Source organism: Bos indicus, chromosome 7, assembly GCF_029378745.1.
Source record: "Bos indicus isolate NIAB-ARS_2022 breed Sahiwal x Tharparkar chromosome 7, NIAB-ARS_B.indTharparkar_mat_pri_1.0, whole genome shotgun sequence".
In the NCBI taxonomy this organism is placed as follows: domain Eukaryota; kingdom Metazoa; phylum Chordata; class Mammalia; order Artiodactyla; family Bovidae; genus Bos; species Bos indicus.
This window is the reverse complement of record NC_091766.1, coordinates 21,949,793-21,971,366: the sequence shown is the minus strand read 5'-3', so window position 1 is coordinate 21,971,366 and position 21,574 is coordinate 21,949,793. Positions and strand designations below refer to the sequence as shown.

The 21,574-nt window shown below is 49.9% G+C and overlaps 1 protein-coding gene across 6 annotated transcripts in view; it reads right to left on the bottom strand.

The window, feature by feature from the left end:
* Positions 1-247: 247 nt before the first annotated feature.
* The window catches only part of P4HA2 (prolyl 4-hydroxylase subunit alpha 2), a 71,343-nt gene continuing 50,016 nt past the window's right edge, over positions 248-21,574 (bottom strand). For 4 of the 6 annotated variants that reach the window (XM_070793202.1, XM_019964567.2, XM_019964569.2 and 1 more), the window contains 11 exons: positions 19,813-19,950; positions 16,332-16,571; positions 14,898-15,091; positions 13,940-14,116; positions 10,278-10,348; positions 9,942-10,041; positions 6,113-6,166; positions 5,520-5,585; positions 3,736-3,804; positions 3,256-3,352; positions 248-709 (listed from right to left, as the gene is read on the bottom strand). In XM_070793202.1, coding sequence (XP_070649303.1) covers positions 639-709; positions 3,256-3,352; positions 3,736-3,804; positions 5,520-5,585; positions 6,113-6,166; positions 9,942-10,041; positions 10,278-10,348; positions 13,940-14,116; positions 14,898-15,091; positions 16,332-16,571; positions 19,813-19,950 — 1,277 coding nt within the window. In that variant the 3' untranslated portion in view covers positions 248-638. Of the gene's footprint in view, positions 710-3,255; positions 3,353-3,735; positions 3,805-5,519; positions 5,586-5,634; positions 5,695-6,112; positions 6,167-9,941; positions 10,042-10,277; positions 10,349-13,939; positions 14,117-14,897; positions 15,092-16,331; positions 16,572-19,812; positions 19,951-21,574 lie in introns of all 6 variants that reach the window. The other 2 variants (XM_070793204.1, XM_019964570.2) reach the window with 2 other exon arrangements.

Sequence of the window (21,574 nt, the reverse complement as noted above, 5' to 3'; positions counted from 1 at the left end):
AATTTCAAATTATAACAGCATCACAACCATGGATATACATGGTCTCTATGTTCTCTGAGATGCAAGGAGACTGTCTCTCTCACTTTCCAGAAAGAACACTGAAGCTTAGAGGAAAAATAAGTGTTGAAACCTGGTCTGGAACATCAGGGTTTGCCTCTCAAGTATTCATTATCCAGATTCATTATCCAAATGGTGAACTTGGTAAAAGCTCCCCATCTTAAAAAAAAAAATACTTCAAATACGGCTCTTTAAGGCTTCTGGCAGGGACGTTTTATTTTGGTTAAAGCCACATTAATAGAAATTCCATAAAAACAAGCATGTAAACAAGGAATCAGAACTTTGGTTCACTGAAACATCTCACACCTAAAGCATCTGAGGTACAAAAGCACCTTGCTAGGTGCAGACCACCTGACTCTGCTCCAACCCTACCCGAGCGTCCAGAGATAGCACGGGCTGGTCAGAGAGGCTGGGGCCCAGGTCGTCCAGGACCTTCCCTAGTCCACTCTCTACTCCACACAAAACATTTATGCCTCCAGAGACCCGCCTGATGGGACTGGAACATAGACAGGAGTCTGTCACATTGAACTTGAAGACAACACGGACTGTGGGGCCAGGAAGGCGAAGGGCAGAAAATGATGTCAGTCAACTTCTGTCGATCCACACGGCCTCAAGAATTCCTGTCCTCGTTCATGGAACCACTTATTGGAGACTGTGAACAAACAGAAAGTATGTTACATTCCTGTTGGTTAATTTAGCAGCCAAAATTAATGATTCCTTCATGATGACTCCTACACTAGGCCTGGGAATCAGACATGAGTAAGACTTGGTTTCAGTCATCAAGTTACTTATGAGCTGGTAAGGAAAACAGATAATTGTACAAAAGTCTGTCAGTGACACGATATATGTGCGTAGGTTGCCACAGAAACAGAGCTAAAGAGCGTTTAACCATGTGGGGGAAGAGGAAACCCTAAGGCTGGGACAGAAAGCTGAACAGGAGTTATCCAGGGAAGGAAATGGACAGAGCAGGTGGTTCCTATACCAAAGGGGGTCTGGGAAGTGGGAACAGGATAAGAAAGAGAGCAAGGCACAATCCACGCTGGTGTGTGTGTCAGGGACCCCAACAAGCTTGGCACTGCTGGAATGCGGTGGGTGGGCAGTGAGATGCAAGAGACAAGGAAGCCTGTCAGGACTGTGGCAGACCTCAGTCAACCTCTGGGAGCCTGTCAGGACCGTGGCAGGCCTCAGTCGACCTCTGGGAGCCTGTCAGGACCGTGGCAGGCCTGGAAGCGACCTCAGGGAGCCTGTCAGGACCATGGCAGGCCTCAGTCAACCTCAGGGAGCCTGTCAGGACCATGGCAGGCCTCAGTCAACCTCAGGGAGCCTGTCAGGACCATGGCAGGCCTCAGTCAACCTCAAGGGCTCTAGGCAGCAGATCTATCCTGTGTGTTGTGGGCAGCGGGGAAGCAGAGCCGGTGCTAGCACAACCACCTGAAGTTGTGTCTTAAACGCTCACAAACCACGCTTTTCATTTCATAGACTCATAATGAATTGAGAAAATTGCTTTTAATGTGCGAATGAGGTCATTGCACTTTTAAAATACACTTTGTGATAATTAAATAATACATGTACTTAGCTGAAAAAATCAAATTGTTCTACAAGGCTTATAATGATAAATAGCAATCTCCTACCCATCCCTTCCCACCACCAATCCCCACTACCACTGGACATTTAACTCCTTTGTCTCTTCTGATATTTATCCTCATTTTTCTAAATAACATACTTACAATGTTATTTCTTGACTTTCAACTTTAGATCTTATATGTTGATAGTCTACCACAGAAGATGGGAGCTTTGGAATTTTTTACACCACTCTTAAAATACATATTTCCCCTTCCTATCTCCCAATATAGTTATATCACAAGTTCTAGTTAAATTAATATTCAGTATTTACACTACTATGTCATGTAAATATTACTCACACTTGAGCTACCTAATAGATTGTGCAGCTGACCCTTGAACAACACATTTGAACTGGGCAAGTCCAGTTATATACATGGGTTTTTTTAAAGATTTATCACTTTATTGTTAAAATTAAATCTATCTTTTGCTGCACTGGGTCTTCACTGCTGTGCGTGGGCTTTCTCTAGCGGTGGCAAGGCAGGTGCTAGTCTCTAGTTGTGGTGTGTGGGTTTCTCACTGCAGGGGCTTCTCTTGTTGAGGAGCACAGACTCTAGGTACATGGGCTTTAGGAGCTGTAGCATGTGGAATCATCCTGGACCAGGGATCAAACCTGTGTCCCCTGCATGGCAGCCAGACTCTGAACCACTGGACCACCAGGGAAGTCCTAGTTTTTTCATAGTAAATACTACAGTACTACATGATCCACAATTGTATGAATTTGTAAAGGTAGACCCGTGGATATGGAGGAACCGCATATATAGAGAGCTAACTATAAATTACACATGGATTTTCAACTGTGTAGAGGGTCAGCACCCCTACCTAACCTTGCTTTCATTCAAGGGTCAACTGTATTTTCTTTCTGGTACAACTTTTTTCCTTTTTCTTATTTTCTTTCTCATTTGCTTAATTTTCTGTGAATCTATCACTATTTATCCCCATAACTCTCCAAGAGGTCTATAAATTCATCTCTTTGTGATCACTTCCTGTCACATCCTGCTTCAAGCCTCTCCATGACTCACCACAGCTGCTTCCAAAACAAAGCTCAACTTTCAGCCTCCACAGTTTGATTTCAGCCTCAAGCCTCATCTCTCAGTCTCTGTGCCACAAGCCTCCCCTTGTGCAAGAGACAAAGGCAGCTGGTCCCCACACTATGATGTTGGTTTTAACCTGAGCCTTGTTCCACGTGGGCTTTGCTTGCCTGAGACACCTTTTCCTCTTTTTGTTTCCACTTCTCCCCGCTGTGACCTCAGAACCCTTGCCAGAGCCCACTCTTCTGGGGGCCATCCTGGACCTAGGATGCCTGTATAGCTATTCTTCCTTGGGCTTCCTCAGCTCTCTAGGCACCTCTGAAAGTGTTCCCAACCAAATGTCTTAGCATATAACCAGCTGAGTGGACAGCTAACATGGCTGCGCGGGACTACTGGTTATCAAGGAAAAACAAACACAAAACCCCAAAATCTCCAAAAGGGAGAAGGTTTTGACTCTGTGAAAATTCAGCAGCAAGTATCTCTCAGTTCAGAGTCTCAGGCTGACCACCAGAGCCCAGAGGCTACCACCACAACTTAAGCCACTCACCCCACTTGCAGCCCACAAGCACAGGGCAGGCAGCATGTCTTGTTCGATAGTCACCTTCCCCACTCCGTAGGAGGTTGTACCAGAATACAGCTGTGCCCTGGAAAGAGAGAGCCTGTCATACCCTTAGATACTGGGCTCAAGGATCTGATGCTGAGTACCACAGAGCCCCCTCTGAGCAGAAACACTCTCTCTCTCCTGTGTTCAGGGGCACAGGACTCTGGGACTCCAGCGTAGAGAAGTTCCCCAAAAAGCTCCTACCCTTCATGGTGGGGTAGATACTGAGAATCCCACCTGGCCCTCAAGGAATTTCCCTCTCCATTCCATCTCCCAAGGTGAAAGCCTAGACCACAGGTCAGGGTTCAGGAAAGGGCTAAGCTCCCTCAAAGTGACAGTCAAGCAAGCCAGGGAACTGGACTAGGAGACAGGAATGAGGTCTGGGCCCTGCACTTCAACTTTTGACCCCCAAGAACCAGAACTTACCTTCTTAGGCCAAATTGCAGCCCCCAGATCAGGAAAGACGGTGGCACCACCAGCTTCTACATCACTCATCTGGGAATACAAGACACAGAGCTTGGCCCTTCTACTCAATACTCTCAGAGCAACTGAGCCACAAAGGACGTGATGAAGTATGTGGATTGTCCTTCTCTGAGCACCAGTAGCTCCACCACCAGCCCTCTGGCCAGAAAGGCTCTTCCCACACCCTGCCCTTCCCTAAACCCTGCTTAATCTGAGTGGTTCATTAGGACAGTCCACGCCATGGAGAGAGGTAGGCCTAAGGAGACCCATACCCTGGCTGTCCTCGAATGGGGAAAATCTGAGTCTGTGCTGGGAAAATGCCTGGCTGACCCCCACGCCCCTTATCCTCGTCCAAGCTGGCCCTCGCCTAACCTGGTGTGCCTTGTGAGCGGCCCTGTGGCTTCTATTACCATTGGTGGCCCCAACTCTGCACTGTTTTTCTGGCTTGGGTAACCTGCAGCTCTAGTCAGACTCTCACCTTCCCACAACAGCCACCCTCCCAGGGCCAGCTAGGGTACTCTGTCTCCAAAGGGCCTGCATCTCCCGCAGTAAAACCTCAAACTAAATGGAACACAATTTCCATAGCAGCAAGGCTGCACTCATGCCCACAGAGCTCAGCTCATGCCCAAAGCACCACCTCTTTCTCATCTGGCTCTCTTACTTCAAGTTTTTTGCCTGTAAGGTAATAAAACGTGGAGCTAAAATATTTCCACAGGACACATACCAGACAGACTGAAGGGCACCCAACAGATGAATGGTAAATGTGGAAAATGACAACCCCTGATGGCTTCCCACCAGAGCGAGGATCAAATCCAGGCTCTTTTCTAAAACCTGAAGGCCCTGGCAGTCTCACCAGCCTCTCCCTTTGGCCACCCCAGATTAACACACTATCTCTGAGACACACCACCCTTTTTTCTCTTTTTCCAACATCCCAAGTTCCTTCCCTTTTCCAGGCCTCCACACATTCTCCTCTCTACCAGAAATCATGTTCTACCAACAAATTTCCACTCAACCTTTAAGACTCAACTGACATGTTACTTCTCAAGGGAGGCTTTCTCAGAACCTCCACTCTGCATTACTTCTTCAAAGCATTTACCACTATGGTAACCAAACAATGACCTCTCCTATGTCTAAAGTCTTTCATATTAGACCATAAGCCCATGAGAAACCACACATGCCCTGCTCACCAGCACATTCACAGCAGTCCCCAGCACATAATAACCACACAATGAAACTTAAACAAGACACCAAAGGGGAAAATGGACACAGGCTTCTGTCTTTAAGTTACTTCTATGCCTCTTTAGGGCTACCTCTTTCAGCCAAGGGGAGAGGAACCTATTCCTCATGTGAGAGGTAAACCTAACCCTGGCTGGAGTACAGGCAGCAGGTGGGAGGCAGGCAGGCCACTGAGCTTCGGGGAAATGAAGGCCGGTTCATCTAAGAGCACTTCCGGGCCACCTCCTCACTCTGACGCTAAGCAGAGACCTCTCCAGGACACCCATCCCCTAAGTCCAGACTAGCACTGGGCCCATCAAAAAGGAGCCAGGGATGTAAATCACAGGAGCTGGGAGAAAAATACAAATGGAAACACGGGGCAACACTCTACTCCAGCGAAGAAGGGTGCTGAGGGCCAGGAGGACCCAGCCATTGAGCAACAGCCGGTGGTACTGGCTCTGATGGGAACATATTTGAGAGCACTCTGGACCCAGGCTCCCCTTAAGCCCACACACTGCAGGCGTCATACTTACGTAGTTTAAGAACGTGGCCACACGATTCCCCGTCCCTAAACGCTTGAAAGCATCTTGCTCATCTTTCTATAAAATTAAGTGAAAGCACACAGGTGGGCCTGTACCCAATACTTACATAGTTAAGAAACGTCGCTAACCTATTCCCCTCCGTTTTGAGGCCGCTGTCAAAAGGTCGCTGCAATAGACAACAACTTTCACCCAAGTTTGCAACTGACTTCCCCTGCCACCCACAGGACTGGGGCCAAATAGGTCGAGGGAAGGTACCAAGGGGGGGTTCCATACACAGGCCTGGACCAGGGGCCAAAGTTGCAAGGGAAATCCTGGCTGGGCATGGAGGACAAGGGGCAGGAAAGAGTTCACAGAGACCTAGTGATGTCCTCTGCTTCAGAGTCAGGGCAAAGAATGGCAGGGTTGGGTCGGGGGACCACTCCCAATATCACAGGGGAAACAGCCGGGCTGCACTTGGCTCTGGACTTGGGCTTCTCCAGTAACAAAGAGTGGGCCCTGGTGAGGTGAGGGGGCTACGGTGAAGGCTACAGCCTTCTCAAATCAGCTAGAGCAGGGCCTTTGAAAAAACCTGAGCGGGGTCTTACCCTGGAGAAGTCAAAATGTGGCTCGTACTGTCCTCCCATTCCATAATTAGCAACCTGGTAGGAAATAACAGCATTGGACTTTGTCAGCAGCATGAACCACCCTGAAGCAGCCCATCTCCCAGGTAACAACCAGAACCCCAAGGAGCAGCCTCTCTGAGGAGGGTAGCTATGCCCTGCCAGTTTGGGCAGAACAAATGCTGCAAACAGGTCTATAGTTGTGTCCAAGAGGAAGGGTGCAGCACAAATGTGGTTTCCAAGAAAGGACATGATGGCAAGCTGCAGATGGCCACCGTGGAGAAGCTCCAGCCCTTGAGGGACACATGAATTGCAGCAGAGGGAGCCCTCCTTCAGGCAGGCCATGATTATTTGCAAGATAATGAAGCGGTAATCCAGAAGAATACCAACAATAAATTCAGAACTGGTTTGGGTAGGGGGTTTCTTTTTAGTACTAGTTTGGGAGCTACTCAGTGCCTGGCCATGCTCCTGCCACCTCCGTCACCAGGCCCCAGAAACTCATCTTGGTCAGGCTGAATAGGACAAACAAATCCCACCCCATCTCATAGTGGTCCACTGCATGGAATACTTCTGCACCCAAGTGCAGCAGCAGGGCTTGGGCGGCTGGCTGCAGGGGTCCCAAAACTGCTGCTCTACCTCAGTGCCCCCAAGTGGAGTCTGAACCCGGACCAGGGCCTGAGCCACCTCAGGTATCACTAATTGGATCAGAAGTCACAAACACCTTTGTGAACAGTTTACCAGCACAATATAAGTTCTAAGTCACACTGGTTCTTTTAGCTTCAGTAGTTAGATGAGAGACGAAGTTCAAGATGAAATGCAGAATCTGACATGAAAGCTGACGTACTAAATGGTACCACCAATGTCTATCTGGGAACACTTGGCTACTGTGTCTTAATGAAACCATAAACACTTTGAAGATTCAACTATTAGTCCTCAGAAAAGTGGTTTCATACAAACTTTGTGGTGATTCTAAGAGTCGGGAGAGAGATGCTGCAAAACTGGCAATAATGGCCATCTATTAACAGGATGGAGGGAGAGGGAGGATGGGCTCTACAAGAGAGAAAATCCTCCTTTTGGAGTATAAAACAGTATTTATTGAATGTGATGAAACTCAGATTTGGGGCAGAATGATTTTTTTCAATGTCCATAAAAATAAAAACATTGATAAGGAGAATCGGAATCAGTGGAAGAAAACATGCTGTCACACACTGCTTCAGCCGTCAAGTGTCCCACACCAAAAATACTATCAACAGTGCGAGGAGGCCCAGTTCAGCAGGTGACCCTGAGACTGACGATGCATGTAAGGAGAGAGGTGCTAGAGAAGCTGATGAAGTGATATCACAAATGATTTTCCTTTGGATCCACTATAGCCAAGAACTTGAAGAAAACTTTAAACATGACTGTGATCAGTTTTCCAGCGCATTCAGGAGAGTTCATTTGCTGCTTGCTGCTGGAGGTGCAAAGGTATGACTGCATTTTCCAACACTCCCACTTGCTGGATGGAGGGCTTAAACTTTCACTACCTGGGGATAATGAAAGAAGCTGCATTGTTACAGGTGGCTCATCTTTTAGCAGTTTTGAGAATCATGGTGATTCTCACATTTGATCATAGTGTTCAGGCTACTGTACCTGTAGTATTTAATACCATCCCCAAATAGTACAAGTGCCATGGGAACTTCTGGATGTGCAGCCATCAGAATCACCATCTGGGCAACTCCAGGCCCCAGACTCATACCTCACATAACAAGAAGCTGTACATCAAAACTGATTCCTGAGAGGAGGTATTCATTTGTCACAAAAGTATTAAGAGTCAGTCCTTTGAAAGATGTGGGTATTTACAATACTGAGGTCAGAGTGAAGGGGGAAAAATAGTTAGAAATCACTTTTTTGGTGAGACTGAGACATCAGCAGAGTCTTCAACCTTCAGGAATTCTGGCAATGCAGAATCTCTTCCACTCTCAGACAGGCCCTCATCCAATTCAAAAGAAAGCCTCGATCACCCTTTCTTCCAAATGATCTAAAGCAAACACATCAACTACAGGTGAGGATGTCAGCAGACAGCAGAAGAACCAGTTCCTTTCCAGAAGCCTGTAATGCCCCCATGCGGACCCTGGTGGGAAGGCTCTTGCTGGTGCCTAGGCATGTATCACACTATGTGGAATGAACACTAGGAGACAGGTTCTGAAACCTAGTTTCCTATCCCCTGTCCGTGTAGGATCAAAGCTTTGAACAACACCGGCTGGCAAAGAAAATGCCAAGACAGCTCCCAGAGAACGAAAGCAAACAACAATGGTCTTCTGGAAGACCCTGACCATAAAAGGCCATACGCTGGGAGCTGCGGCATTCAAAGCCCACTTATCAACTGAGTCACAGCATTACAAAAGGTCAGTTAAGAAGAAGCCAGACCAAGGACAAAGCTGCGTCTTCTGGGGTTGCATGTGAGATAGGGTACAGCCTGGCATACACAGTCATCCAGGAGAGCAACAGGAGTACAGGCCTTGTACACTCTTTTCAGCCTTTTGGTCCAGGGTATGGAGTCAGCAACCAAATGGAACATCATCCTCAGTAAGGGCCATGATGGTCCTAACACTGGCTCATTTGCAGGAAGCAATGGCAGATGTCTTAACAACAACACAAAACCTGTTCCAGGAAGGTATGAATTACAACTACACCAACAGGAATGCACTTGGGGCATGGAGACCCTTTCGCTCCTGAAAGGGGTGTGCTCTCCCACGTAACGGGAGTGGGAGATGTGGCAGAAGTCCTCTCTTGATGCGCTTGTCTGCAGATCTTACCTAAAAATTAGACTTTCAAACTCAACACTAAGCTCAGTGGAACTGAAAAAATTACATAAAATGTTCACAAGACTGTAAGATAATCAGCATGCTTTAAAAAAAAAAAAAAAAACAACAACTCTGGTAGACTTCACACAAATCCATAAAGACAACCTTCAAAATTGGTTTTGGTTGCTGACCCAGCTATGGAGTGGGGAGTAAGTGCTGATTTGCTTGGATGTGTCCAGGCAAAAGTTCAGAGAATATTTTCCAAGTGATCTCAGTTCAATATTCTACTGAGAGCTATGGTTGATCAGTTAAAGTGTGAGATCCTTAAATATACAGAACCTCTGGCCAAACAGATCCAAGAGACTCAAGAAAAATGCCAGTGAAACTTTTCTGGCAGCGTCTCAGGGCATCACTTTACAGCAGAATTCAGAATCTGGAATGTTCAGAAGGGAGCATGTCCAGTGCTGATTTGAATTCAATAGAACAGAGGACATATTAGTAGGAACTCTGCCCATAATGTTCAGTATGGTGCTGCCGTGTGTCTTCACCTCTGAAATAAAAAGCAGGAAGCCAGGGTCCCACAGAATTACTTAAAATGGAGTATTTCATCTTCACCATCCAACCAATCTAGGCCTCTCCCTGCTAAAGTATTATAGAACATTTTACCTCCAAATGGACTTGACTAAGACTCAGAACCATACCTCTGAATATATTCACAGCTCTTAGAGGTGTCCCTGGAACAATTCAGGGTATCAGCTTCTGTAGTTAGGATGACGTAAATGGGCCCGCCACACCCACCAACAATCCCTAGCACCTAGTGTGATACTTGGGCACAGAAAAGATATTCAGGTGACATTTGTGAACACTAACTGTAGGCATACTTAATTCTGGCTTCCCAATAGGAGGCCACTCCATACTCGTGGCATCTTGTAGTCATACAGTTACCCTAGGCCCAGCCCTGAGCACCCTGGGAGATGATCTAGCTAGAAACACTCCCTTCCCAACTCCAGGGTCCCAGGAACAAGCCATACCTGCAACAATTCTGCAGTCTTCACTGTTAGCCCTGTGATGTGCTGCATCCGCAGATTCACCCGAGCCACAACGGGGTCATCGTCCTCCTCCAGCCAGGAGCTACACCGAAACAAGAGGGAGAGAAAAGCAGGGCAAAGCAGGCTTCGATGAGGTCCTCCACTCTCCCCAGCCTCAGGGCCAGCACTGAAGGCAGCACAGAGTGAAAGCTCCCCGTAGGCAGGTGCAGGCGCCAGCAGGGAGGACACCCACCCAAGCCACCGCCCTCAGTAGGAACTAGGAGGCCCCGGAGTTGGGGCGTGAGCAGCCATCCCTCTTCCACCATCACCTTTGCTAACCTTTTGGAAACCCTGTAGCTGGCGACAGTAAGCACACCTGTCTTGGGATCACGAACAGTGGCTCGTGCAAGCTGGAAGGCAGGAAGAAAGGGCACACTTATCATTCTTTGCCTTGAGTGTTTTCCTGGAGAGACTGGGACCTGATCTGCCAATCAGACCAGGAAGGGAAGGAGCTCTGCAGGTAGTGGCTCTAGCCAAGGCCCCTTGATCCTGCAAGCCAGTCCAGGGCAGTGGTCTCCAAATTCCTGTTCTGCTGTCAGAGCCTGGCCCCTGCCCGCCCCTGGTTCCCAGGTCCATGCTGTCTTCAGAATTATGCCTATGGAGTCTGTCTAGTCTATTCACCCATCTACCTAGACAGCCCCTTTCTCCCCAGGCCCACACACCACACCTGCCCACGCCTGGCCGCTCCCACCATATTCAGACTATGCTGCTGTCCCTGAGTCTCAGTCCTGCATGCTCCTCTCAACACGGTCAAGTCCACTGTCCTTCTGAACCTCAGCAACCTCCTCTGCCCAGAAACCTACCCAAACACTCTCCTACTGCACAGCCTCTGCTGGCCTCCTGCTGCACAAGGAACAAAAACAGAAAGCACAGTTTTCACTCCCTTGGGAGCTTTGCAAGGTCAGAAGATAGTCAGGAAAGCAGTCTACAAGCAGCAATAAGTGAACGGCGCTGGAAGCCACCCACCTCCACATGCTCACTCATAATAAATACACACCTATCTCACACCCCCCAGTTTCCACAGACTGGTGCAGTGATACTCCCAGGAAGGGCCTGCTGCCTGGAGCCAGCCCCCCATGCTCCAGCTGTGGACTGTCTTAACTAGTGCTTCCTCATGTGCCCAGCACAATACCAGGAGACCAAGACACGGCTGCTATCCTCATACAACTCAGTCAGGTGGGAAGGCAAAAAACCAGCTGCGTGGTCACAGCACAGCATGTAGAAGCTGGGAAGGGGGACGCTCAGTGTCCGGGGCAGCACAGTCGACAGGGTCAAGACTGGTTTCCTAAGAGGGTGATGGCGGAGCCACCTAGCTGAGATTTGAACAGTAAGCAGGAGCTAGCCAGGCAGGAGAAGGTTACAGGAACAGGGCAGGAACAGCAACGCAGGGACCCAGAGGTCAAAATGGATGTGTCGTATGACTGTGGATTTGAAGTGAGAGGGAAGAGATGAGAACAGGCTGAGGAGGCAAGAGGGGGTTGAGTTGGATCTAACCTGTGACCAGTGAGAAGCAGGGGAGGGACACCACAGCCTGAGTGTAACAAGGATCACTGTGGATACATCATAGAGGGGTGATTAAGGAGGGGTCAGAGCAGGAACAAGGAGGCCAGTGAGGATGTCAGAGAGAGGTCAGGGCAAGAGGTGGCAGAAGGGATGGAGGGAGTGGATGGACCAGAAGGCTGGCCAAGCTGGACAGGTGCTGCTGCAGCACGTTCAGGTAAGACCCACTGCACCCAGAACGGAGGGCTTCCCCGAGATCCACCCACTGTTCTTTCCTGATGACAACTGCAGCTGTGGCCAGATCCCATCCAAACAAGTGAACCACAGCACTGGCCTGACGCCCACAGGGAGGCTCTGGGCAGCTGTGCTCGGCTCCCAGGGACAGACAGAGCTATTTTGAAAGCAGGCCAGAGACCTGAGGGCAGCTGCCAGGCATTCCCCACAGGCTAAGTTAAGCTCATGGGCCCTACTTCAAAGCCAGGATAACATCTGTCCCTCACAGGCTCCGGAAAGGAGAGTCCGCCTGTAATAGCCAACATGTTTGGCCCTTCACGGGGCTTCTATTCAAAGACTAGCTTCCCAGCCACTCTCCTCTTCAGCCACACCCATGTGCACACACGCACCCAACATGAGCACATACACACAGAGCAATGTTTCTGCCTTGGACAGAGGGACAGGGAGGAATCCCTCAGGAGGGTCTGGCACCACAGTGCCTCCCTCACCTGACAGCCAAGAAAGCAGTTTTCTTTCCCGCAGGAATTTGGAGCTGGTCCAGGGAATGGAAGAGAGTGGGGGTCTGTGGTCCCCATTCTCCACACACTCTGGCTAGACCCTCCCTCAGTAATATCAGTGACACTAACAACTGGCTCTGAGCCCTGGAGGTCCTAGTACCTCAAAGCAAGGCTGTTCCAAGATGCAGTCCAGGGCCCAGGATGGGAACCTATCTTAGGCCTCTCCAGGAGTGCTGGCCTCCTGGCCTCGACAGTTCTCTTAGAAGCAGAGCAATAGAGGATCTCCAGCTAACTCCTCGCTCCTGATCACCAGTGACAGGAGAAGGGTGGGGACATGGCAGCAAGCAGTTCTCTTTGAAAGATGTCAGATGGGAGAAAACCTTTTATGAACTAGAAATAGAAGAAGAATTTTGTAACATGATGACATATATACAAAACCAACAGCCAACTTGCACACTTACCAGTGAAACACCAAAGGCATTTCTAGGAAATTCAGGAACAAGACAAAGATTCCTATTATAAAAATGCTCTAGAAGCTCTGGACAATTCAACAAGACAACAGAAACAGAACTATAATGACTAGAAAAGAGAAAACAAAATTTTTCTAATTTGCAGGTGCTAGTACTATATGGCGGAGAAGGCCCTGGCACCCCACTCCAGTACTCTTGCCTGCAAACTCCCATGGACAGAGGAGCCTGGTGGGCTGCAGTCCATGGGATCGCTAAGAGTCAGACACGACTGAGCGACTTCACTTTCACTTTTCACTTTCATGCATTCGAGAAGGAAATGGCAACCCACTCCAGTGTTCTTGCCTGGAGAATCCCAGGGACGGGGGAGCCTAGTGGGCTGCCATCTATGGGGTCGCACAGAGTCGGACACGACTGAAGTGACTTAGCAACAGTAGCAGCAGCAGTACTATATGGACAACCTAAGATAATTAGCTAAAAACCAAAAGAATAAGAAATGAGTTCAACCACTAGCTGTGATCTGCACCGGGTCTAATTCCTTGTGGGTAAAATGAAGATGATGACGGAGCCTGCTGAGCAGACATAGCAGTTAACACATGTTAAGGACTTAGAATAGGGCCTGCCACACTTCAGAACTCAGTACACATTAGCTATTATGATGAAATATATTTTTACAATCAACAGTTTAGCTTATGATGGTACGCTAATTTAATAACATAACCAGTAAAATCATAATGGTGAAAGAAACAAAGTGAAGTTACAATAACAATAATAACAACAACAACAAACAACAAACTGCCTAGGAATAAATTAACAAGAGAAGTGCCAGGCTTATGTGAAGAAAATATTTAAAGGTGTGAATAAACAGAGAGACCCAGTGTGCTGCTAGATGAGAAGACAGCCCTGCAGACACTCACGCTCCTCCAAGTCAATCACTTCTTCGCAGTCCTCATCAGGAGCTCCACAGGACCCAGCCTGGCAGTACCCCATGGCATACTTCCTAAACACTCACCCACACACCAGCCACCAACCTGCCCAGGGTGCCCTTTTTTCCCACCCTTGTCTGTCCACATTGCTTCCCCCCATGGACCATGACTCCTCAAGGTCAAATCGAGTCTGCAGTACCTTAGTACCCGACAGTGGACTCATGCAAGCCATCAGCAGAGGCCACCTGGGTGAGCAGCCACACTGCCCCATGGCACCTGGACTAAGCGGCCTGAGAAGGAACAGCGGAGACACCTACTTTGGGTTTCGCAATCTCCTTGATCCTCTCGATTTCCTCGTCAGACATGACGTCGTAGTACCTGACGATGTGCGGGCTGTCCCACTCATCCTCCTCTTTGAAGGGGGCGATGAGCAGCTGCGGCACCCTGTTGCCATGGTGATACCTACAGAAGAGCCTCTTCTGCCTTCGGGGGGTCTGGGGAACACAGAACAACAGGCCCTGAACCGAGTGAGTCCTAACCCTCAGTCCCAGACTAGCTGGCTGCAGACACTGGTCTCAAACATCGTGTCCAGCAGTCGCTCCCTCCCACCTCACCAGACAAGAAAACAAAAGCCCCTCAGTTTGGCTGGCATGAAATGATATGCCACAAATCATGCAGAGGTTCTCCTCTCCCAAGAATTCCTCATTTGACAAGCCCTGTGGCAGGGTGTAATTCCTGACCCTTCTCACAGAGACATGAGTAGGTGAGGAGGGCTGGGGCAGGGGAGACGTCTTTCTAGGCAGAAGAGCCAGCGGGAGCAAGCAGACACCGGCACGGAGAAGGCCAACAGACTGACTCACATCTGAGCCTCTGTGAGGAAGCACCGGGGTCCCAGGGCTGTCCAAGGCCAGTGATACCTCATACCAAGTTCTAGCAACTGTCTTGTCTTTGCTAGAGATCACGACTTCCGTTGGGGCCCGAGGCACATCAAGTCCCACGGGTTTTCTTAGAACAGTAAGTCAAGCAGAAGCTGGCCTCTTGGGATGGGGAGGGGTGCTCAGCAACAACTCAGAGGACTGAAGCTCTGCCTGGGACCTCAGGGAAGACAAGCCTCCTACCCTGTACCTCGGAGAACATCCACATGTCAGCCTCAGCAGATACGACCAAGAACTGAGAAAACCACCTACAGACAGAGTAACATCTTCCTCACATCTGTCTGTCCAGAGCTGAAATCTAGGTCCACTGCCTGGGCCCTGACCCAGCCACGTGTCTCACCAGTTTGACACCCTCCCCACGACAGAGGCTCTCGTAGACATCCCTCTCCGGCAGGTAGTCCACAGGCCTCTCGTATATGCCTTGCTGGGATGCAAGCTCAGCTTCTGTGTGATTCGATAACATTTTTTCTCTTTCTTCTTCCAACAACCGTTCAAAGTAGTGCAGATTCCCTCCAGCTCGTTCATGGCTCGGGTCTACAATAGGAAAGAACATGAAGGAAAAGGAAACCACAAACATCTGTTAGGTCATTTAGAGAAATTATTCTGTAAGCGGTTTTCTCTCCCAGCAGCTCACTTGCACGCAGCATTCTGGCTTCCACAGCACCTAAGCGGGGTTTGCTGGTCATAGAGGAAAACCCAACAGAGGTTCTCTCCACTCTGGTTAGAGATGAGAAAGGAGCAACAAAGTGGGGGGTGGAGGGGATGCCGCGTCACTGATGCAGATCTCCTCTCAGACTTCCCTGGAAATCCTGAGGACACGGGTCCAGAGAAGCAGTCCAGAGTTCTGCCTCCTCCTCCCAACTTGGCTGTGTGCTAGCTTCATCCGTGCCCTAGAGTCCATCTGCTCCGTTACTGATGAGCGCATCACGCCCTGGCCACAGCGAGAAGGCAGGCTGAAACACCAGCAAGAACAGCCACATGACACTCCCACGGCTTTGTCCTATGGACCTCACGACACAAAGGAGCAAGCCAGGCAGGATTACTGAGCCACCCCTCAGATGAGGAAACTGAAGCCCAAAGATGTGAGGAAATTAACGTGAGGTTATTCAGAGGAGGAATCTAGGTGACCCGACTCCCTGTCCAAGGCTCTTACTAACATGACAGAGTCTACAAAGCTCTCTTCCCACATCCGTCTAACATCCACACTAGCTGGCCTCAGACGCAGGACCCGTGAAAAGCAGCAGCAAAAGGAAGTCTTTGCTGGCCACTGAAAACCCAAACTATGATATCCCAAATATTAATAAGAGGAACAAATAGGTTCTTGAGACACAGTGCTTTGATCTCCTTCAGTCTAACATCACAAGACACTTAAATGCCCAAAGCCGTGGCAAGTCCATCAGTTAGACCTCAGGCCCCTAATAACAGGTCAGGTCACTGTCACTGCAGCAACCCTGAAATACAGCTTGCCTCTCGAGCTATTGTGGATGTAATAAAGGCTCCACCCTGCAGAGCAGCAGATATACTGCAACCCTGGATTCCCATTTATAAATGAAATAGAAATCTATGTGCAGGCCTGAGCGTATCCATCAGTGACTGGGCAAGGGTTAAGGCCAGAACAGACATAGGTAAAGAGCAAGCTGGCAGCTAGCCTGGGCCTGAAAGCAGCAAAGGATTGGTCACCGGCTAGGCAACTGGTCAGACTGGCTTGGTCCCTGACAGCAGCCACCCCTGCCACCTCCCATCTGCACCTGACCTTCCCCCAAAGGCTCCTTACCAAGGGAGAGCAGGCGGCGGGTGAGCTCCACGGCACGGTGCAGGTCACCCAACTGGAAGACAGCGTAGCTCAGATAGTCCAGCACCTGGGCCTTGGATGTGGTGGCCTCCTCCCCAGCATCAAGCTGCTTTAGCACCTGTTCCATCCACAACACCGTGTGGTAATAGTCGCCTTCGTTGTAGGCCGAGCGGCCCATCCCAAAGCAGTCATCCACACTCAGCATGGCCTGGTATTTGGTTCCTGAAGCCAGAGAGGCATGTAGTCAGGCTCCAAGGGCCTCTGGGTTAGGGACAGAGATTTCCCCCATTGCAGAAGCCTGGGCCCCTGGGATGTGGGGGCGTCACCCCAGCAGAGGCCCACTAGGATTTCAGACCACACACCTCCAAGGGCCATGAGTACAGAAAGCACAGCCATGCTGGCCCTGCCTCCGGCTGGGGTGCACAGCCTGTCTCCTATCCTCAGACTCCCCTCTTTCCAAGGGGGAAGGGGCCTTTATTATGGAGGAGCCCAGGATGCCCAACAAGTAGTGTTCAGGAGAGTATAAAGGTCCTAAGTGCGGCTCAGGAGATGTCTGCAAGGTAGCTGCCCATTTGAGACTGGAAGTTTAGAAAAAATAACTTGAATATAAAAAACAGAACTGAGGTGGCAGGTAAAGCCATGGATGAAGATAAATGCTTCCAGAAATAAGTGTCGGGAAAGAGAGACACGGTAGTTGAGGCCAGGGCCCCAGAGGCCACCTGTACAGAAACGGTGGAGTGAATAACATTGAGAAGCATCTAAGAGGTAGAAGAAACGGAACAGGAGTGGTGCGACAGATGCCAAGGGAGGTCAAGAAATAAGACTGCAATGCCAGCTTTGACCACTAGGCGGTGGGGCCCTTCAAAGTCAAAGTGTTCGTCACTCAGTCCTGTCCCACTCTTTGTAAGTCCATGAACTATAGCTGCCAGGCTCCTCTGTTCACAGAATTCTCCAGGCAAGAATATTGGAGTGGGTAGCCATTCCCTTCTCCAGGGGGGTTTCCCAACCCAGGGATTGAACCCAGGTCTCTCACACTGCAGGAAGATTCTTTACCGTCTGAGCCACCAGGGTGGGGCCCTTGGTAAAGGTCGATTCAGCAGGTCCTCTGATCATAGGTCATCTGCTGTTAGTTCATGCTGGAAGTGACCATGAAGAGGGTTTCAAGTCAAGAAGGAAATGTGGTGTGTAAGCTATGGGGAGATGCAGGGTTTAAGCTGTGACCCTCCTGGAAAGCAAAGGAACTTCCCTACAAAACCATTAATGGCAACCCAAGCATGGCTGACAATGGAGAGTTGCCTCAGAGTGGGCTCTTTCTGCCTGATATCCAAGATGTCCAGAATGAAACCCCTGCTGCCATGGGTTGGCTTCAGGGGCTGCTCACCAGGATGGCTCAAGAACAGACAATGTAGGACAGGATAGGAAAATGGGGGAAATAAACACCAGACAGAGTTAGCAGGAGACCATGGATGGGAGAAGGGAGGCATCCTTGAGTCCTTGTTCACTCTCCAGGAACCTCCACAGATCTCTGGCTCTGTGGATGCACGAACTCAACACTGATGGAAGCAGCATAACAGGTGAGTGGGCTGGACAGAGCAGGGCCTGTGTGGGCCTACCTATGGCACCCAACAGCTGTGTGACTATGGGCAAGTTACTTAGCCTCTCTGATTCTTAGTCTGTTACCTCTAAAAAGAGATAATGCCATCAATTTTAGAGGACTTGTGCCAAGAATTCAAAAAGACAATGTCACATGAAAATGTCTCCTATGAGTCCTTTGAGTGTAATAAACAGTAGCTATTACCATATGTCTCACAGATACCAAGAATGTCAAGAATGACTCCCAAACACTCACTATCTTTCCCAGAAACCAGTGTGAAAGTCTGCTCTCTGGAGAGTGCTCTCGGGAGAATACCAGTTGAGCTGAATGCTGAAGGGCCATAAAGGTAAACCTGCAGAGTTTGTGGGATGAACAAAGAAGCCAAGCAGTGGTGATGCTTAGTACAACGGGCAAGGAGACCAGGGAGACAGTACCCACACAGGACTGCAAAGACCATATGTTAAGAGGAATTTGGATTTAGCCCTAAAAGTAAAGCATTGTAAACAGGCTTCCCTGGAGAAGGTGCTTAGGGAGACACCAGGTAGGAACAGCACCCTGGGGAACAACTCCCATCCACCCCTCACTGCCCCTCCAGGATACACATGGGGCTGTTACCGAATGTGAAGGGTCAATGCCTGGCTGTGGCTCCCTCTTCCCACCAACCATTCTCATAGCTATAGGGTGAACGGATCCTGCAGGTGCCCCAAGCCACCTTCTCTCTCTGGCCTCCTGGCCTTGATCCAAAATCTGATTGAGTGAGGATTAAGGAGACATCCCCAATCTTCCTGTTGGCTCCCTGGGCTTCCCAGTGCCAAGACTCTAGGCTCTGACTAGCCAACAACACAGTTCCTCCCCCTCCCCTACACACCATGATTCCCTCTGCTGTGCCTCCAAAAGGGTCCCCATGGGTGAGGGAGCCTCCAAGATCTACCAGAGTCTAACTGAATCCCTGGGTTTATTGCCCTTTAATAGCCACCAAACCACTACACGTCTTCTTACAAACATACTGAGGCAGCCAGTTGAATTGAAACAGGGCCTGTAAAAGAAATGAGAGAGAGAGGTGCCAAAAGAGAAACAGCTGAGATCAGTGTCCCAGAATTCAAAGGAGGGGAGAATATCAGGAAGAATCAGGCAATTAATATGCTGAACACTAGTGAAGAGCTAAATAATATTCAGCCTGAAAACTGTCTGCTGGCTTTACCATCCAAGTGTCCCCTGTTGGTCTTGTAGGGGCAGGAGGAGGCCAGACTGTGTGTGTTCAGGAGAACACAGGAACCAAGGAAACAGGAAAAGAGTGTAGATGACTATCCAGCTGCCTAACCAGGAGGGAGAAGAGATCAATCAGCAGCAGAGACTCAAACAGGCCTGGGATCCTGAGGCAGGGGTATGTAAGATGAGCAAGAACAGAGGTTTCCAAGATGAGCTCAGGGGGAAGAGTCCAGACAGGTGGACAGAGAAGAAACAGGGGCAGAGACTGTAACTGAGGGTACACAGGCCATGGGACAACAAGTTCCAAGATCAGTCCTGGGCAAGAGGACCCTGGAAGGTGGGAACGGAAGTGGGTCTGGATACAGACCTGAGTGGTACTCTGGAGATGCAGGCCAAGGAGGTCCTGAGCGGCAGCCTTGGCCTTCCCTGAGCTGAGAGAGGGGAGGCCTGGGCTAGAGGGAGGTGGGGGGAGAGGGGCTGAGGGCAGGCAGCTGTCATAGACTAGGGGACTGGCACCAACTGGAAACAAAGAGAGAACCACTGCCAGAGGTGACAATGCCCCTGAGGGTAGAGACCAAGAGTCAGCAGTGGCTCCAGCCCTGTCCAGACACCATAGTAGACACACGGGCTGGACAGCCTTTGTCTGGAGTGGTGAGTTACCTGGAAGTTCCCCTTTGGAAATTGTATCTGGGTCCAGTTTGTATGTGTCCTGAAGTCTCATCAAGGCCTTGGCGGCTCCTGTTTCATCTTCATCGGTGGGGAAGAACTGTCGCTGCACTGACAGGTTTGCAATAAAATCTTCCAAAGGAGAGAATGAGGACAAAAGGTTACCTCCATCCAGGAACAGAATTTCACCTGGAACCAGACGGGCACCCAGAGGAGGGTCTCTGGCTAGTGCACTTCCCTGCCCCTCCTCATGAGGGCCGTTTCCCTTTTCTCCAGGAAGCCCTTCCTAGTGGCTCCGGTTCAGGGAGACCTCTCCTTTCTTACTCCCTCAATGTACCAACTGCCTGTGCTGCTCATCTGAACTGAACAGAACGGCCCCCTCATACCAATTAACATGTGGGAGTCTGAGAGTCTTGGATCCAAAGCACTCAGACAGACCTGGTGGAGACAGAAGGGACAGAGAGGGTAACTGACTGGGACACAGGAAAGGACTAAGGGAGGACTTGCTGACCACTCAGCAGAAAACAAATCACACAGTAAACCTCGATCTAGGATTATTAGGCTGGCCAGGTAATCACAGATTCCTGGCCCACATCTCAGATGGAGGAGCCCAAGGGACAGAAGAGAGCCCAGCTGACCACTCATTACTGACCACTGGTCCTAATCATCCAGAAAGGTAATGACGACAGTCCTGGAGGTGTATGGCACTCTCCCCTCACCAAGATTAGGGATTAGAGGATCATCTGAGCAGGCCAAGTACTGAGATGGGCCGCCCATGCCCTGTTGTGCATGATTCCCTCACCAGACCACACTGTCCAGCTCTGCTTACTAGGATAATTCCTGCCACTCCAACTCACATTGAGCTCAGGGCATGAGCTCCCTGACTGTGGTGCTCAAGACCACAGCCGGGAGTCTGGGAGAGCCCTAACCACAGAGGCAACCAAGGAAGCTATTCTGTGACTCCAAGATCCGACTGTAAAGCAAGATATACATCTCCTGCAATCTCAGGACTCCAAGTGGGGGCCAGGCTCTCCCATGCTGATTTAGGGGCTTCAACTGTGCTCTGGAGCTGAGAATTGGAAGGGAAACTCCAAGGCCATTTCTTTTCCAGCCTCTTCTTCCCACAGCACCCACAACCTCAGGCACAAACATCCACTCTAGCCATGCCTGAGGACCCAGGAGCCAAGATGCTGCAACCCTGTCTCCTTCATGGCTGCATGGTCAGGGACACTAAGGGCTTACAATCCAGAGAGAAAAAAATGCTTTCCAGAAAAAGCCACATTGTTAGTGTTATCTCCCTGCCTCCCCACTCCACATTTCAGGGGCAAGAACTCTGAAAGAAAGAGGTAAAAACAACCTACTGCTCTCTGGGGCTGTCCTATCTCCCTCTGGCTAATTATAAGGTTTTCCAAAGGAACCAGATGTTGATGGTGGGGGCTGGGTATAGAGAACAAGACTGGAGAGCAGGAGATCATCTGGGCGGGCTCATTCTCCTGTGGTGCAGGCACAACGGCCAGTTCTGAGCTACAGGCCCAGGCTGGGAGGCAGGGTCTGGGAAAGACAGCCACAGCTTCTGGAGGCAGTGAGCTCACCGGGCACAGCTCCAGCCCGGCTGAGTTCACCAATCCCTCCCTAGAGGCCACTCTGCTCCCAGCCAAGCCAAGCCCAGCCCAGTCTGGCCACATGGGCTAAAATGCCTCGGCTTGAGAGACAACGAATCTGAAGTTAATCAGCACTTCCAACTCTGGGAGGAGAG